The 19915-nt window shown below is 36.8% G+C and overlaps 1 protein-coding gene across 8 annotated transcripts in view; it reads right to left on the bottom strand.

Annotated features, from left to right (window-relative positions):
• The window catches only part of SLC4A7 (solute carrier family 4 member 7), a 92495-nt gene that overhangs the window by 47010 nt on the left and 25570 nt on the right, over nt 1-19915 (bottom strand). For 5 of the 8 annotated variants that reach the window (XM_088164365.1, XM_088164350.1, XM_088164353.1 and 2 more), the window contains exon 2: nt 10746-10827. In XM_088164365.1, the coding sequence (XP_088020491.1) occupies nt 10746-10827 (82 nt within the window). Of the gene's footprint in view, nt 1-10745; nt 10828-19390; nt 19544-19915 lie in introns of those variants that run through there. The other 3 variants (XM_088164382.1, XM_088164357.1, XM_088164344.1) reach the window with 1 other exon arrangement.

The following is a 19915-nucleotide window of genomic DNA, read 5'->3' on the forward strand; positions in this document are numbered from 1 at the left end:
TGTAAGTAGTTTTCTGTCCTTGAAAGAGTTGCCAATATTTCCTCAAGTGGCAAATAACACATCAAGGTGAAATTGATGTTCAATTACACCATTAAGTATCAGGAACATAAAAGGAACTTCTGTTTTGAAGTGTATATCCAACACTTAAAATAACTTCTAGAGATGTTGAGGTGGGTTTTTTCCTATTCTAGAACATTTAAAAAAATTTAGGAGCACATCTTCATATTAATACATACTGCTCTTTCAGACATGTACTTTCAACATCTTGCTTTTCCTTTGACCTTTCACATCAAGACAATACTAGTGTCAACATCTTAGCAAAAGATACCAATCAACTGACTGTTATGAACATATTACTACCATGTCTCCTGTATTGGAGATAGCATATACAATAGGCTTTTCAATTCCTATTTAAACAAACAATGACAGGAAGAGACAGATTAACTACAACACTAAATACTCTGTTTTACAGTGTTGAAGAGTTATTAAAGAAGCCTGACATTAACCAAAGGAAAAGGAAGTGGTCCTCCAGCTCTTAGACAGATGCAAATTCAGCAAATTTACATTATGCAGGCAAACCCTAGAAATTGTGACTACATATACACACATATATATGTGTGTGCCTAACACACATACATTAAAGATACTGAAAACTCCTTGTCATTATAGAGCTTTAAAGAAACAAAAAGTGATAAGATGTCAAGCTTATTTTTCAAAAAAAGAATCCCTAAGCCCAAAAAGATACTGCTTTATAGAAGTTTTGTGTATTTTTACAGTGACCAAATTGACTAAAAATAAAAGCAAAAATCATTATTAATACAAGTAAGTTCAACATTTAATTAATTTGGCCAAAGATTCCTTTTCACAGAACAAGACCCAATTCTTGACACACTTCCAACACTAGTTTAATTAGAGTCGACTGACTGGCACTATGACCAAATCTGAAATTAAGCATATTAAAAGCTATTTGTTTCCATGTAAGAGTGGAAAAAAGATTAATTTCTCAAAGCACTCATCAGTCCTATTTATAGAGAGAGACTTGTCTTTTGTGAGTTTCTTCCAACAACAATAGCCAGCCCCTGCCCAGCAGCCTAACCTCTGACCTCCATGACTGCTATAAATAATGCAATTCCCAGAGAAATTAATGCCAATGTGACACCTATAAATCACTGCACTTGGTATATAATATGATCAGGGGGCATCATTAACAATGGTCATGTTGCTGACACCATCATGATACAATAATCTTATGCATAGGGAAAGCAAAAGTACACAGGTCAAAAATAACTGCATTACTCACCACATCCCACTCAAAGCTTCAACTGAGTGAGACATCACTCACTGCAAATGCTGTTACTATGCCTGTTAGGCTTTCTGTTTTATTTTATATATTCAATTAGCAAGTATCAAGCTACAGTTTATATATACACTTGAACAGTTCTATTTGTTGCCAAAGTGTTGGATTCTTTGCAGGAACTATTTCTTCCTAGAATAGAAACTCTAGACCATTTTATATAACTGCTTTCTTTCAATATTGTTAATAAAACTGTTTTAACCATGTGTTTTCGTCACTGCACCAAAAAAAAAACCAAAACCAAAAACAAACAGAACAAAACAAAACACCAACCTTACAGGAATCTGAAATTGTTCAGGATTTTACTCCCTGAGAAATAAGGACTTCCACATTTTGGTCTCTTGCTGTTTCTACTAATTTGAGACAAAATCCCTCACAGATTTTTCCAACGATCTCCATCTTAAACAACACACTTTGCTATTGCAAAAATTGGCATTTGTAATAGCGTGACCACTTCCATTGTCAAAGACCATCTTGCTGCATGGAGGAAAGGTGGAACAAGCAAACGAGGAGTCTATCTCCTTTTACTTAATTGCACAGAGACAGATTTTTTTTTTTCCAGTAGAAAAGTTTAGAGGAGAGCAGATATGCTGCAAAGACACAGGTAAAAGCTACGGAAAACTGGGCTGAAGTAAGCAACAAACAGGTGTTTTTAAACAACCTGTGTCCATAGCAAATGGCTATTACTATCACAAAACCACAGAATCGTGTCCAGGTGCATCAGAACTGCCTCAAGCACATCAAGTAGGCACTGCAAAGTAACCCAGACTTTCACTCCACAACCTGAAACATATTGCTGTTCAACTCCAAAAGGAAGATTTAAAGGAAACAACTTTTTGCCACCCAAACACACGAGGGTCTCACAGAGACAGGAGCAGTCTAGCCATGGGTTATTATCCTGCCCTTCAGCCCACATTGCCCACAAGTGACTACTGTGAGACTATTTCCTCACACAGACACGGACTTGCAGGCAAATATAAACCAAGAATACCTTCCCCAAACCACTTCTGTATATGCAAAGTGTTCAGACATTTGCAATGGTATTTTGGGACTAATATGACATATCAGTGAGCAAATGATTTTCAGCATTTATAAAGCAAATCCAATGCAATTCTATCAGAATAACTTTAAGAAAAAACCTGATGTTGACAAAGAGCCTCTGAAATATTTTTCAGAGCTAGTCATGGGGGGGGCTGTACAACAAAACCAAGAAAAATTTACCTACAGCAAACAGCAGCTTCTGAGTGCACCTGACTGTTCCTTAGGAAAAGGGACCTTCATTCTGGTATCACAAACAGTCATGAAGACTTTTTAACTACTGTCTAGAAAATCTGAAACTACTGCTGTTGAGTATACTGCCATGATTACCCAAAAACATGTTACAGGCATATTCATCTCCAAAGGTAGGACAAAGCTACATAATTAAAATTGGACAAGCTGAACTTCGATTCTAACACAATAAGGCAAAGCATTGAGAAGCCTTCTAAAAATAAGATAGCTACACGGAGTAGGTCTGTTTCCTTAAGTTTCATTATTCAGATAGGAGTAATAATGTTTGTAGATGGACAGATGAAGATTTACTTATAAATTTATGAGGAAAAGCAAAATTAAATGAAAAAATGCTCTTTTTTTTTTTTCCTTCATTCCCAATGAATTGGTTAAAACAATTAATTATATCCTTCAGTCTGGCCAAAACACAAACCTAAATAAAACCAAAAAGCAGACCTTCAAGAAAGGCAATTAATATAAAATTAATAGATCATCAGTGAAAGCAATGGAAAGAAATTTAACTCTACAAAGGCTGGGATTCAAGTCTCTAGCACTGGGTGTTATTTTTAAAGGGGACACAACCTCTACTTGAGTATTGTGTTTACAAGTTCAAAAGGTACATTATGTGACCTTCAAAGCTTTATTCACGTAAATGTCTGCAGCAGAGTACCACTTTCAAACAAAGCTTCTTACAGAATTACTATAAACCAATAATCAATAGAATTAGTAGACTGCTCAATACTAAATTTAGTAATACAAAGCTCAAGAGATGCTTGCTCATTTTAATCCAACATGACTTTATCCAAGCTTAGCTGTTCAAATCCACTGAGAGTATTTACTACTTAAGGCCTTGATCGATATGAAACAAACTTAAATGTTAGGAACCTTAAACGTGTCTCCATCACATGGCTGATCTCCAATCACATGATTGGTCTCACTCCAAAAGTCAGTTTGGGTAAAGTCCTATACCATTTACAGAAAAGAAAATGCTCTATGTTTCTGGATTTCTCCCCAGAGCTCCTATGAAAATTGTAATAGAATACTTCTGAAGCCTGACAGAGATCAACAAAAATGCCCTGATGTCACTAGGCTTTAAATACAATGCTCCACAGAACCTTCTCTTTTCTGTGGCTAGATGCCTTTTAAGCTTTATAGAAAGAAGGACACTGTTTTCCATCTCAAGGAAAAGCAAAGAACATCAAGTTTATATCTATGTCGATTCTCAAATCCTATTACTTAGAAATTTGAACTAAGAGCAATCATATATTAACGATGGATATAAGGACCATCTGGAAGTGAGTTACCTGGTCCAATCTTGCTCAATGTACAGCCAACTTCAAGCTGAAGCCATGGTTTTCATCAATTTAGTTAGGATGACAGCCACTCTTCTAGTATTTTTAAGGATATGTCTTCTAGAGCCTATCTAGGAAACCTATACCAACCTACAGCAACACACTACCTGAAAAAAAGATATCCTAATATCCAACTATCACTTCCAGTATAGCATTTTATCTGTGATCCCACTCACCCTTTCACAATGCATCAGTGTGACCCCATCTTCTCAATAAGCTCTCCAGTCTGCTGAAGATTAAAACTAAAGAATTAATATTTTTTCTGAAAATCTTCAAATAATAATCTGAAAATAGATAATTTATTTTATACAGAAGCCTTTTTTAATCAAATAATGTCATGATCTATCTCATCCTGGCATGAAGCATTCCAGTATGGAAAATCTGGAGTATCTGCAGGAGAGATCCTAATCCATTCCTTAAAGTCATAAAACAGGGAAGAAATCCAGCTGTTTGATGTCTTAACTCACATCTCCAAATGCATTACCCTAGTAGGAAAGATCTGGAACACAGCATCTTGTTCCTTGATATTAATTTCCCTTACATCACAGAGACTACTTGTATGCACAAAAATAAGCTCAGTGCAATCTACAAGCACAACTTCTTGTGACCTTTTCAGTCACAAGACTGCTCTGAAGGTAGAAGCACACAAATGGGAAAAAGTACGTGGATGGAAGAAGTAAGAGTGAGAACAAAAGTGTCTTTTCTTGCCCATAAAAATTTGACTGCCCATAGGACTTCTCCAAATATTCTTTGCTCTGGTAAAACTTAAAGAACAAGAATGATACTTCTACACACACACACACACACACACACACTCATTTATAATGGAAAAATCACTCGTCACTAATTCACAAAAAATACTTTTGCTATGCTAATTTTCTAATTAAAAATAATGCCGTTTTTGAAGGATGCAATGAAATGCACAAGTTAGTATTGATAGTGAAGTCCTTGGCATAAGAAAGAAACTAAATATTTCAGAACAAACAGCATTTTTCTCTTATTTCATAAACTTCTCATGCACATTCCCAAGAAAAAGTCAAATTATCATAAGTGAATATAAAATAATTTATTATAATCTTGGTTTTCCACGTATGAATTGACTACTAAGAAGTCCTTAATTACAAAGGATTCTTCTTGTTAAAGGAACTATTTAACAACAGCTATCTCTTGCCCTGAGAATTAAATATTTGAGGTAAAATTTTCTAACCAAATCTGTAAAAAGAAGTAAAGAAAATTCTTTCAAGGGATAGCTGCATGCCATGACTGGAACCCAAAGGTTCTACACAATACAGTGTATTTTAGAATCCATTACACATCCTGGGCTGTATTCCGAAATCTCCAGCTGCTCCTAGCAATTAGGTCTATCTAAGAATATACTCTTTGTGTTTGAACTGATAAAATTGAAGCACAATCCCAAAACACAGTTAGCATAGCATAGGGTAAAGCAGTTCAGGAAGAGTGTTTTCTCATTGTATGACAAAGATTGGCATATAATGCTGACAAAACCAGTAAATGTCAGATTTCTCATTACACACAGAAGTAATTTTTTTCTGACTTAAAACCAAATGAGTTCATAGGGGCAGTCATAGAGAAAAATGCACTGAAAACTTCTATTAGACACAATCAACGATATTCATTACCAGCCTTCTTGACATGCAGGTAGGAACAGCAATAGGAAAAGCTTAGTGCTGGGTGGCAGTGCCACACAGGGATTCTAGCACAGACTTCCACCTGTGGCTCAGTGCCAGCACTGATCTTCCTCGCCTGGGAAAGGAGCCAGCCCTTGGTACCCATGGGAGGGAGGACAAGCTGTCCCTGCACTGCACAGCCAAGCCAGACCAGAGGTGGGCCCCAGGCTTTATCTGAGCTCAGGATCCCTGGTCCAGCCTGTCTCTGCAGCAGAGCTCAGGAGAAAGGATACACACACAAGGCCATTTCAAAGTTGTTTCTGTTGCAGAAGAGAAAACCTGGAAACAAGCAATTCAAGAGGAAGTCCCATCAACATTCAAGACTAGCCCTTTGCCCACTAAACACAACATAAAACCACAGAACGGTTTGGGTTGTAACAGATCTTAAAGATCATCAGTTCCCATCCCCCTGGTAAAGACACAGGGCTTCCACATTCGTAACACTGATCTTGTAAAGTATTTCATAAGAAACTTCTGACATGAAAATTTTCTGACTTCATCAACGGGTCACAAAAACATTGTCACTACAAATTTGATCACACCCCTCTCTTGTACAAGTGGATTGGTTTGCTATATACATCTACTGATATATTAAGGTATGAAAAACATTACAGAAGGAACCTTGCTTCATGGAAATGTTATCTGTTCCTGAGAAAAACTCTCTCCTTTTTTTATTTCTTATTTTGTATATTAAAAAAAGGTGAATTTCACACTTTAAAACCTTAAACTGCTATGAAACACTAGCTTTCAGTGAACTGCAACTACAGAAAACAACCATTCAGAAATAGGTCTAATATCCAACAAGGCACAAGTCCATTTTTGGAACAACTGATTTTTAAGGGATTAAAAAAAGATAAAGGTTATGAAAAGTCATCAAGAAGTAATGGGCTGCAGAATCAAGCAGTCTTTTCTGCCTCATCTCAAAAATTTTTAATTTGACTGAGCTGGGACTATCAAGTTCACTGCAAGCTTTAAGTTTTGGTTCGTGCTGTTTGGTAGAACTTTAGTTTTATAACCATATTACTTTAATAATAATTTTATGTGTGTTTCAGATTATAGAACTATTATAGTTAGCAGTTAGCTGTCTTTTTATAAAATTTCTGAAAAAGAAAAACATTACATATTATTCTCTTAAATAAAAAGAAGTTTGGAAAGAAACATTAGGACACAGTTTATGTCAAACACTTCTAAAATGCTTCAAATTGCAAAACATTTGTATGGCAAATTTTCTATTTAGACGCACAATATTCACCTAAGGGGAGAAAAAATACAGTATTGTTTGATTACCTGTCCTTGTCAACTAAAATTCAGTGAAAACTACAGTTCTTCTCTTAAATAAAAATTAAGGCTCATCAAGGTATAAGAGATAATAGGGTCACTTAAAATGTAAACATTACTTACACCTGCCACAGGATAATGTGAGAGTAGATACCTATTAAACCATCTTAACTCTTGAAAGCTGCTGCTTGGATTCATGCCACAGCAAACTAGCCTACCAAGACACACATTCCTGACCTCAAGATTGTTTCTGGAACGAAACCTATGTTATGTGTAAACTCCTTATCTTTGCTATGCTGGCTAGGAGTAACAGAATGTATCCCTTTTCCCTTAAGCTGTATCTAGTAAAAGTATCCTCAAATCAAGGTTGAGAAGTAGCTACACATTTTAAAAGATGCATCCTGGTAGTATCAAGCCAGACATCTTAACCCAAGTTAAAGAAAGTTTTCCTTAAATGTCATTTAACAAAATGCCTTTTACATGATCACATGAAATACCTCTGCCATTAATATTCTTGCCTTATTTCCAGCTCCTGCCTTACTTTGTTATTACTCTCATTCACTGTAGCTCAAAGAGCCTGGCATCAAGTTAAGAACATTAGGTGCTCTTAAAAAGGTTATTTTAAGATGTTATTCCCCTTTCTAGCTCTTCTGTAAACTGACATTTGTTAATTCAAAATAAGGCCTTACAGCTACAGTAAATTGCAGTACCTTTATTTAGTACACACACAGTCTGCCCACAATTGCAGTTTACCATCTCTAACCATTCCTTTTTTATGGGAAGAGTGTTACGAAACAAGCAGACTGTGCCTAACCTTTCTAACCTAAACACTGTCACTCCAGACAGGTACCACACTCTGCCAGCCACCATAAATAGAATGCAGAGTTTGAGAAGCTCCAAGTCCAAGACCTATTTTCCTCTTTTCCACTTGTTGCTCTTTCCATTAATATTTCATCTCAAAATTTCCAGAAAATACAAGTATCCAATACTGATAACACTGAGAAACCTTCCTTTTAGTATTAATAGCAAAATTATGCCTTCTACTGTATCAAACCTATCAACATTAGTTTGCACATGCTTTAAAGAGGTTAAGTATCACCTCTCCATGTGGGCTCTAAAAGGTGTGATACTTCACACCAGAGCTGAACTCAATTCACTGCCTGCTGACTCTCCTTGAAAATACATCAATGCACACTTCTGTCAAGTGTTCAAAATTCCCAGAACTCCTTTTCAAGTCACCAGAAACACATATTGAAAGACTAGACTGAAATAGTTGGAAGTCTTAAAACACCTCCAGTGCCCAATGCTTTAGGTACAGGGCTTCCCAAGCCTACAAGAAAATGTTCGTGTCAATAATGAAAAATAATGCTAGTTGGAATTGTTTTACTGCTTGCAGCCAACAGTTCCATTTCTCCCCTTGAAGGATTTTAATATCAGAATGAAAAATAAAACCAAAAAATTCCACATACCTAGTCTCATCTTAATAGCTTATAAATAATGAACAGAGCTGTAAGTTCACAGACATTTATCCTCTAAAACACCCCGAATTTGAAGAATCTCTGAGAAGGTAACTATATTAGTCAAACAATCACACTTACATATCTTTTTCTCTTCCATAAAGGAAAGAAAAAACATTTTGTTCTTACTTTGTAACAGTTTTCACTTTGATAAAAGTCAAATGATATGCTGTCCCTCCCTTGCCCCATTCTACCAATAAAAATTTTAATTCTTACAAATATACAAGACACTAAAAAAAATATGTGGACACCAAGAATAATTCCTATTTATGTGTGAAAACATGTGCCTATATACAGCTTCACATATGTGATAATCCTACTGGAGAACATTTTTCTTGTCAGATACTTCTTATTAGTTATTTGTTAAACCTCTGTATAACCAGCCTCTTCTTGCATTGAGACACAAACACTGGGCCACTCCAAAATGAGTGAGGGAGTGAAAGTAAAGACAAGGCTGCCTGCCTAAGAACAACGTGAGGACAGTGAGATCTCAGCTCCTCATTTCAAAAGCACTTACGTTGCCTCAATTGTTCATTGGTCAGCAGTCCATATTTCACCTTAATTTACTCTTTGGCCATGGGGTAAGACAGAGGTATTTTCCATAGCAGTGATCCAAGTGCTTAAATTGCCTCAAGCAGCCTGAGCCCCCTCTGCCTTCCCACCCAGCATCTTGATTAACTGTAGTGTTGTAGAAGCTGAAGCACTCTACAAGAATGTGCTCTGAATGAGACTGGGGAAGCAATCTGGCTGCACATTCCCATGTCATTCTTTGTGGTCGAGGTATTACAGCTGCTAAGGCTACTGCCTTGAAGATTACTCCAGCTGGATGCGTGCTTCTCCTTAACCCCTGCCTCCCTGCAAAACATACACATGCTTTTTCTGGGTCATCTCTCGAGAAAAGCAAGAGAAAGAAATTAAGGAGGAGACAGCTTAAATCTGCACTGAAGATCGAACTGCAGAAACAGCCAAGGCAGTGGTTTCCCTACAGCAGAACTATATCTAAATCAGCATTGTAACAGCCTCCACTGCTGCATCTCTCAGCCTCACATCTACACTTCCTTCCGCAGCTCAGTCCTGGCATACGTGCATCTGTGTGGCATTTCGGCTGCTCAACAGCTGAGATCTTGACCGTCTTCCTTTGTCAGACTGTTAAAACTTCCAGTGGCTTCACACACTTAGCTGGGCTTCTAGTCTGGTCAGGCCAGCAAAAGTGTTAGCACAAGACAGAAAACAGTAACAGAATGAAGGGAACAGAGTAAGAGTAGCAATGACTGCAACAGCAGCAAACAACTTCAATCACTTTAAACTGTGATTCTCTTGTTACACCACAGTATGAGAAAAACATGTCAGCAACCTAAATCAACCTTTTTTAGCCAGAAACTGCCACCATTATGGTTTTCCAGTGTGCTGAAGCAGTAAGAGTCAGTACAATTCAGTGATTCTACTGCCTTCTAGCATTCTGCAAATGTTAATTAAGCTTCAGAGCATTCCATGTGAAAGGCAAATAATGAAGATTTTAACATAGGATCTCCCTAGTCTTCTCCTCCTTCATTTAATAGCATCCACGAATCCTCATTCCAAACTAATTTGTTTTCAAGTAAGAAAAAAAGTCATGCCTTAGATTAAATATCTAATTTTACATTCCGCTATATGAAATTAAATCATTGCTATTTTTATTGCAAAATGTGGAATCCCAAGTCAAATAATGAAGACTACCATAATGCTCTACTGACAGCAGATTGTGGAACATACAGTTTACCATGGAACCAGAAGGACAGTTACATGTCTGTTTAGACTCAGTATTTGAAGTGCATGACCACAATCACAAGGACACTTAACTTTCAGAAAAGAAAACAAACATCTCCCTCATGACCCCTGTTTCCTGACTTTTAATTCTGCAGAACGTGACATCATTCATGCTGGAAAATTACTTAACAACAGGAATAATTTTTTCAAATCGAAGTCTAAGCAAGCTTTCCTTGGAAAGCTTCAAATTTTTTTTTTGGTTGGTTGGGGGTTTTTTGGTTTTTTTGTTTTGTTTTGTTTTTGTTTTGTTTTTTTGTTTTTTGGGGTTTTTTTGTGTTTTTTTGTGACAGATTAGAACAGTGGATATTTACCAGCATGAAGAGACAAAAAACAGGGCAGGTCACCTCTGCTTTTCACCAGTTTTACTCCCTGAATTTCAGGACAGCCATAAAATTTTTATTCCTTTTAGCAAGGAAAATTCATCTTTTATCCCTAGGCAAAAAATGTATCTAAAGCAAACAGAAAATCACCACAAACTTACTCTCTAGTTCTTCTTTCTCAAAATTTGTATTGATAGTAGAGCTGATTTTGCCCATATCCACAACAGCTTCTTCATCATGACCCTGAAGAAACAAGACACAAGTTTAAGTTAAAACTAAATAGAACTATTTTTTTCCTAAATTCCTAAATATGTTCTGAAATAGTATGTTGTCACTGAAAACCCACCCATCCAATTATTCAAGAAAGCATTATCCTATATTGAAAGAAAAGATAACAAATCAACAGATAGGCTAAATACCGTAAAATTTCCTCCTGTTCTTTATTTCATTGTATCAACTATCAAGACACACATTTCAAAAGTGCAATATTCTTTTATGTTTTTTATTCAACAGCCGTCAATCTACTCTGATTAAATAACTGGTAAATTTATAAAAAGATATAGAAGTTAATATTGAGAGATCTCAAGCTTTTCTCTTTAGGAGACAATGCCTGTGTGAGATTTTCCAGCACAAATAAGAAGCTTTTTTGAACAAAGGGGTAGCAAAAAAGGTTAGGTTATCCAACCTAAGGTCTTTCCTAGACCAACAGCTCTGGAAATATCAAAATAACTGCCTCATTCAGGTTTCATCAGCCAGCTTGTTAACCTAATCCACTTTTTTGTTTACCCACGAAGTTAAAAAGCAGCAGTTACCAGCAGACCCTTTCAGCTTCCATTACTACTGAAACCACACTACTTATAACATGCAATATTTGAAACAGATATAGGTTTATCTCTGAACATGTCTTCTAATGATAGTTAGCATATCACTAAAACAGACCTTAAAACTGCCTTTTGCTCAGTCTTGACAAAAATGAAGTAACTGAGTAGTAGAAATCTCAAGTCCATCTCAGGCAACTTTAATGTTTTCATGTCAAATCTATCTCCACGTGTTTGCATTTCTTAGAATAAACTCCACTTTCCACAGCTCACAAATTACAGCCTCCTGACAGAGCTGGTTCTCCAAAAGAACAATTGCCTAAGGGTAACATTTTACATCCAAATATAAGGGCAAAGCTAATGCTAAAGATTACTGTCCCGGATCTTTCTGCTCCCTTGGGCACACAATTTTTTTCCTTTAGGTAGCCTAACCATCATGAAATCAGATAAAAGCTGCTTAAGAAAAGGTGTGGTTTCTTTGTTGTTTGTTTGTTTGGGGGGGGTGTTAGCTTTTTTTATAACAACTTGATTAGTTTTCCATTGGATCAGCTCACCAAAGTGGCTTTTCTTGTGGCTGCATGATATCTAGATCCACCACAAGTTTTATCTGTTTGCTCACTGCTTCTTGCAGCATTTACATTGATCTGATGCATTTAGACCAATCCACAGAGGATCTGTGATAATGGTTTCATGGGGGAAAAACAGAAGCCTAATTCAGGAGTGTTACAGGAACTGGGAATCCTAACAGTGTTCACATTCAACTGAACTTTGGTCTTAGAATTATGAAATTACTTTATATATAGAACAAGTTTGTCACCTCACAGGAAAAGTGGCAAGGATGAAAAACATACCTGTGTGTAACACACACAAGCTAAAACATACTGTATCAACTCCCACTCAAAAAATTGCTTAACACAGAACTCGTTGGTCTTAACAAAAATATCTTTATTATAGTATATTGTGTGCATATACACAAAAAAAATCTAAATATTTCACTATTGAGGAAAGAAGATTAAAGAATATTAAGATGATGAGCACCACATGCTGGGAAAAAATTCTGATGAGGTTTAAAAAAAGGTTAGATGCACTTAAAAAAAAACAAACCCAAAAGCAGCTGGCACTATGCAAATAAGTAAAAACACAAGAGAAAAGAGTAGCACACGGCAGAATAAATCTCTGAAAACTAAATACAAGTCAATTCTGAGCTATGTCCCTGAAAATAGGGTTTTCAAGAAAGGCATTACACAGTAACCTTTGTCACTACTGCTGCATTGTAGACGACAATGTGACAGTAGAGTTTTGCATGCAGGTTAGAAAAATCGAAACACTGTACACTTCACAGAGCTACAATTTTAAAAATTGAGGCGATGTATGTTGGGCAGGACTGTGAAAATGTGAATAAAGAAGTGGTAGAAATTTTTCAAGTATCATGGTAATAAGACGGGAAAGAAGTATAAGGGGAAACAGTATACTCCTACACACCAAAATCAAACATACTGTAGTACACTCCTGTTCACAGAAACAGATACACACAGTATGCTTTTACCATAAACTCCAAGTAGAGATGGAAGCAGATGGAAGAATTACAAATCCTCTAAACTGCCTGAAGTGGTTTTTTATATGTGAGTAGAAGGGAAGAAAAAAAAAAAAAAAAAAAAAAAAAAAAACACTAGTAATAGGAAAATTGCTATCAAAACTTGTTCCACAATTAGCTTCATGGTTATAGCTACAGACTGCTGAAAAATCCTGCACCTACACACACCCATCCCCAGCAGTCCTTTTAGGACACTTGCAATCTTGCCAAACACACAGTTTTAGAGCAACAAAGGGAAGAAAGTTTTTTTTAATCCAGATGATATAAACAACTGCATACCAGTAGAAAACTACATACTCACTGTGAAAAATATACACATAAGGAAATATTTTCATAAGGAAATATTTTTATCTCCCAATAACATTCTGAAACTGGATTTGCTGTGTGCCCTGTATCACATTATTAATCTTTACCACCCTTTGCTTTATTAAAAGAGATTCTCAGCCAAACTCATACATATAGAAGCAGCCTTCAAAAACCACATCATGTGAAAGTAACATGTCTTTTAAGATTAGATTACAGGAAGGCATGCATGCCCTTGCAAACTGTTGTATCGCTATTTCAAAGTACTCAACATATGCAAAGACTCTTCCAAGAATAAACCATTAACAACCACAAATATCATACACGAAGGAAGCATATCAATTACAGCCTTTGTTCAGAAAAACACAAAGCATCATCTTAACATATCTGTTCCGTGATGCCAAGAGCAAATCCCAGTATGAGATACTTTTGCCTTAGGTCAGGTAAAAAAATCAAAAATATTCAAATATATTATAAAGTAATTCCAAACGATAACCTTTTCGTGGTTAAAAATAAAGTCTGTAGGGCATAGATTTCCAGTAATTATAAATGATATATCATGTCAGTTGAAGGCACTGAAGGGAGGGAAAATTCTACAGTTGCCATTTTAGTTCTCTCATTTACTTTCTGAACTTTTTACGTAAACAAAGAAGAGCAGGATTGTGGAAAACTTGTCAACTTCCCTTTTTTAGTCAGAGAATGACGGGACCTTAAAGCAAACATTCCTGGACAGTTTACCATTCACTGCATGTGAAACTTTATGCATGACAATCCCACAGATGCCCAAATACAGCTGATGTAGACAAGCCAAAGTAAAATTCTAGACCAATTTAGAATGTATGCAACTTTAATTTTCAGTCAAAAGACAGAACAATTGAGAAGGGGAAAAAAAAACAACCAACATAAGTAGCAATGAAGGTGCCCTAGAGAGAAATTAAGCTTTTACCTTTGGTTTGCACTTTTTTTTTGACAAGGAGAAGGTAATTTATAAAAACAGAACAAATCCAGAGTACTTCAAAGGGAAAAAAAAAATAAAAAGCCTAGCACACTGTATTAAGATACACTACCTTGTATTACAATACTCTAGGTGTACTTTTTCCTAACATCAGATTTCTGGATACTCATTAAACATACTGCAGACACAACCCCCAGTAAAACCTTCAAATTCAGCTAAAGGTGCCTGCATACACTAGAATGTCTTCTCAGCCTTCTAACCCTCCTCAGTATGAAAATGAAATCTCTTTTCAACTGCTATAGATGAGACAAGACTTTCAAATACTCAGTGCTCCAGCAGACTGGTACCTCTTTTCTCAGTTTTCTCAGAACTGTCTTTTCTCAGTTCGTGAGAAAAGAGTAATTTCCCCTTGCAAAAATACAAGCACCAGAAATTGTTAACACTACTTATTTACCTTCTCAAACATCTGTTCTCATTTAGTACAGTACACTTTTGGTATCTACCATATTAATGCTGCATGTTTTTTAAAACAAGTATTAAAAAAAAGAGTAAATCCTAAATTGCATTAATTTTTATAGAGAGCACTGAGTTTGGTAGAACTGACAAGCTGCAGCAGTATGTGATAGCTGCAGTCTCAAGGACTAGCACGAATATGACGTGTGGAGTATTAAATCCAAAGGCAAGTTTCCACTGTCATCTCTGCAAGCACTTCTCACCATGCAATTCACTTAACCTTGTGCAGTCACACACACGACAGATTTTAGACAGGCACGCTGCCAAAGTGCATTACTGAATAACCACTTCCAAGACAGACAACTTGCTAGAAGCACATTTTTAAGGTACTTGAAATACAGTTGAATTAAATCATTCTGGTGATAGACAGTGATCATAAATGGTTGATACAGTTAACTGTAAATCTTTGAAATCTATGAGCAATACAGTAACCATGCTAAGATTAATTTGAGCTCAACATTTAAGACCATTACTTAGCTAGGTCAATGTTTATGTGCTCCATTTACTAACTCCAACTCAGGATTAAGAGGAAGGAGTGTACTCATATAAACTTTTTTCCTTTATACATCTGTCGTGGCCAACAGTTTAACACTTCGTATTTTAATAATATTCTAATACAACTGCTTACACCATGCCAGCGGTCCTACATACAGCTTTGTGACTGTAACTGTATCCCAACCTCTCTGGCTTGAAGAGAAAGCAAACAGTTCCCCCCTCCTTCCCACAAGAACCTATGGATACATCTCTACTTTTGTAGGCACAAGAGATCTGGCAGACAAAATTTAGCTCATAGGCTGGAATGTGACACCAACAAATCACTCCCCTCAAAACAGAAGCACACCCTGCTTACAGACCCAACTGGCAAACCTTTGTAGCACACTACTCTAGATTTACCAAGCTCAACAGCATTGAGAATTTGTGCACAGTGCATTTTGCCCTTCACACTTTTTTCTTCCTTCTTTCACACCAACTAAGTACATAGGAGCACTTTAGCTGGATCAAACCATCCATCAACATGCTGTCTGCAAGAGGATACAACAGGAGAGGCCCACAGCAACAGTGCAAACTGAATCAGTGTCAACAGTGGCTTGACCTTAGGAAGCACAGCCAAAGCAGGACTCTTGTTTTATCAGCTTTCCTTTAATTAACATAAGATTCTTGATATTGCTCTGCTTCAAAAATTAAGGTTTGGCAATAAAAAGAATTAAAACCTTCATTTTGACCATACATCTCAAAGATAACCAAAGAGTAACTACAAGACCTCACTTTGCAAATGTATCCAGGTATGTGTGTGTACATCTATAAAATATTTTAAAACAGACCTCTTTCAAAAATAGATAAACCAACTCATTTGTTTTGTTACATAGGTATTGAAATATATTGTTCAGGGTAATTTAGAACCGCAGGGTCACTCATTCATTTTCACAGCTGCATTTCCCAAGTCTGTTTCAGAAGTCTGCATTTCTGTTCTAGACACACATAATACTCCATATAGTCAGGAAATAAAACACATCTCCAATTCAAAGAATGCACATACAACTCCCTCTCCCATCTATTCAACCTCCCAGAGCTGCAAGTCTGTAAGAACTAATACTTCAGGGAGTAAAAAACAGACAAGACCAGTGTTGTAGACCCACAAAATTAAGAGATTAAGTCTACCAGAGACACAACTGTGGAAAGGATAAGAAATCAGAAAAACAGTGTATTTGTTAAGACCATCTATATATACTGTATGCAGAGTTGAATGACAATCACTTTACTTTAGGCAAGCATCAGGTCTACCCCATAGGTCTCCCACTGCTACCCATACACAGCACCAGGCAGCCTTAGTAAAAAGTGAAGAAATAAGAAGGGGTTGTTGACATGGGTTACCTGCAGGAACAACTAACAGCAGCACTTGGTAAGTTCTCAATATATTGTTTTACTTCTCTTTCAGACTGATTCTGCTTTTAAACCAGAGGGAAGATGAGCCCACAGTGGGCAGGAGGGCAGACATCTCTAGTTGCTGCCTCCTTGAAGGACAACCAGGATACGAAAAAAAAAAAAAATCAAAGTTCTTTCTAAATAACAGTTAGTGAAGGTATTAGGCAGCCTATCAAACTGTTCAACTTCAGTTGAACTGCACAAGTGGTCCTATAGATGCATTTGAAGTAAGTTCTTTGGGCACAGTCTCTATGCAGCAATACTGAATCGTCAGAGGTTGCCAGTGATGAAACACTACCAGCTCTAAATCAAGCACATCAACCTAACAGCCAAGGAAAAATGCACCAAATATAAATGAGTCCTGTCTCATTTTGTCATCGTACAATTTTTAGCTGGCCTTCCCCTCTAAATATATACAGATGAGAGCACAATTAATTATAATTCACAAACAGAACACTTGCCAGGTTTAAAATAGGAAACATACTGTTGATGGGTTCCCCCTTAGTTGTATTTTCTATGGTCTCCTTTGCACAGGAACAGCTGCTTTCCAGGGTTTTTTCCCCTACTATCCTTGCAGAGAGTATTGCTCAAGCACTACAGGAATGACTAGTTCAGCTCAATGGCTTTGGTGCCACCACACACACCCCCTTTTCCTGTGCATTTTATCTGTGCTTATACAATTCCTATTTTACACAACAATCCTCATATGTAAATGACTGCCTCTCCTAATCAAAGCTACACTCAGAGCCTCGCAGGAAGGTGTGACACTTAGATTTATTTCAGTAAGACCATAACTATAATGGAAGAGGTTAGGGATACTTAGTCGTTTTTTTAGCCTACTAATCCTCTAATTAACTGCTCAGCTTGCCTTACTAAATACATCTGACCAATCTGCTTCTAGAATACTTACAATAAACACAACAGCTCTACAAACCTTGTTTGGACAAGTATGTCCAAAAGATATCAACCGACTCTCCAGAAGTTTCATAGTACTTTTAATTTTCCAAAACTGTATGGAGGGCACTAAAGATGTGTATGTGTTACTTAAGCACCACAAAACCAACGTCCTTTCAGGAAAAAAAGCAGTTCTAAACACGCTAATGTTTTGCTTCTTGCACCAGTGAAATCTAATGTTTATAAGTAGTTCTATCTCAGTTCTAGCAAGCCTTACTCCAGCCAGGGTCACATTGAACACCACAACATACAAGAGAAGCCATGTCACATCCCAGAAAAACTAAACATGTCTTTGGACAGTAAACCAAGTGTTTGTGTTAATCACAAGAGGAAATTAAATTACAAGAAAAAGTCAGAAGGAAAAGGAAACATAATACCAATGAGAGACTGGTCACGATTGTGAATGACTATCAACCATGGCACACCACAGCAATTCATCCAAAAAACTGGATTAGAACAAGCACCAAAAAAAGGGATGGCTTGATTCCTTTGACTAAGGTGCAGATGAATATTTGATAAAAATCAGAAGCCCATTTGAATTCAGCCTGAGTATTCTGCAAGCCAGAAAATTCACCACCACGCATAAACTTAGCGAGTACTGTCACCAGTCCAACACAAGATATCAAATTGCATTACTAATATTATAGTAGCTATTTTACAAAGTTGCATTTTATCACTGCCTCCCAGTACTAAATTTCATTCAAAAAAATCCATACCTCCATTCACTCAAATTCAATTAAATGAATTCCTGAAATTACAGGTAAAAAAAGTAGAAGCACTATAATGTTTACAACTAGTCACCTCATACCTTTACCTAGTCTCCTGGGCATATGCATGCTTGATAAGAGTTCTGTGCCCAGAGCTGAAAGTAGCACCACAATGAAAATTAAAAATCAAGCACTGTACTACAGAGACAAACAAAAGGTCACTGCAATCTGATGCACTCTAACACATCTAAATCAAACTCTTTCTTATGCTCACACAAGGGGATAGAAAATTTAGTTGTCATATATAAAATCATTCAGGAATCTTTGGAGTTTTACACCTAAGGAAAATACCATCCCATAGATTTCAGTTTCCAGGAAACTTTTAAAGTAGTAATCCCTGTTACACACTGCATTGCAGTTATATGGTAATGACAACCCAAACAGCTAAATAGCTTGTAATACTAATACTAGAATTCATTGCACAAATCCCCACAAATGGAGTTTATCTATGCCACTGAATTCTGAAGAAAATGCTATCTCCATGAACACTTTACCTCAGTTACACAGCTCATTAACTTCACTTTCCTTTTTTTTTTTCAAAAAGGAACAATTAACGAGCTATTTCAAGATTCTCTACCAGAAACATCCCTGCTATACTTGCACAGAATCAAGCAAAGCCAGTTATTAACCTTCAAATTAAGAAAGGCTGACTCAAAATAATGCAACAGAAAAAATAACCAAATCCAAAACACTCAACCACTCTCTAAATCTGGTAGTATACTGTCACAATTTTAAGAGCACTTTCTTTCTGAATTAAGCTGATTACTATGATTAATCAATTCTAACAACACAGTAAGTATTTTCCCCGACACAGAAATCTCTACTCAAACTACTACTTCTATCACCAGATCTTCCAAAAATTTATTCCACAACTAGTGAGTCTAAGGCAGCATACAATTCTGAGCCACAGCTGCTAAATACCACTTGCAACAAATCACATTCGAGCCATTATTACATTACACAGCTGCTATTTACATACAGGTTGCATTTTCTTCCCTTGACGAGCTTCTTCCATGCTGATGTGCAGAAGCAGAGAATGCCCTTGTAGAGACCCTGTAATGAACCTCCCCAGAGATCAGAGCCTGCGCATACATGACTGCTTTAGCTCGCTGTGCCTGACACAGATGTACTCCGGGAAATTGCTCCCCAGCCAATCGCTCATCTCCCAGGCCACTGATTAGAGCTAGCGCAGGGTCGCACAGCAGCAGAATGGGCAAGACGGCATGCCTTCAATTCCAGCTCAGGGAATACCAAAAAAGGAACTGAAACTGAGTTCCACACTTCAAATTTTCTGCATCAACAGCTGCTAAGAACAGCTCCAAGGTAATATTTTTGCTCTGATCTAAGACTTCATTAGCACTACAAAACGCATTTGTACCTCGGGTTCCAGAACTGAGCAACCTTGAAGTCAAACATCTGCTAAGTGTGTTTATAGTTGTATTAGCAACCTTTCACCAAATAGTCATTCCAATACAGGTGTTTGTTTCTGTTGTTTTTTTTCTAC

Source organism: Sturnus vulgaris, chromosome 1 (genome assembly GCF_052056855.1).
Source record: "Sturnus vulgaris isolate bStuVul1 chromosome 1, bStuVul1.hap1, whole genome shotgun sequence".
NCBI classification, from domain to species: domain Eukaryota; kingdom Metazoa; phylum Chordata; class Aves; order Passeriformes; family Sturnidae; genus Sturnus; species Sturnus vulgaris.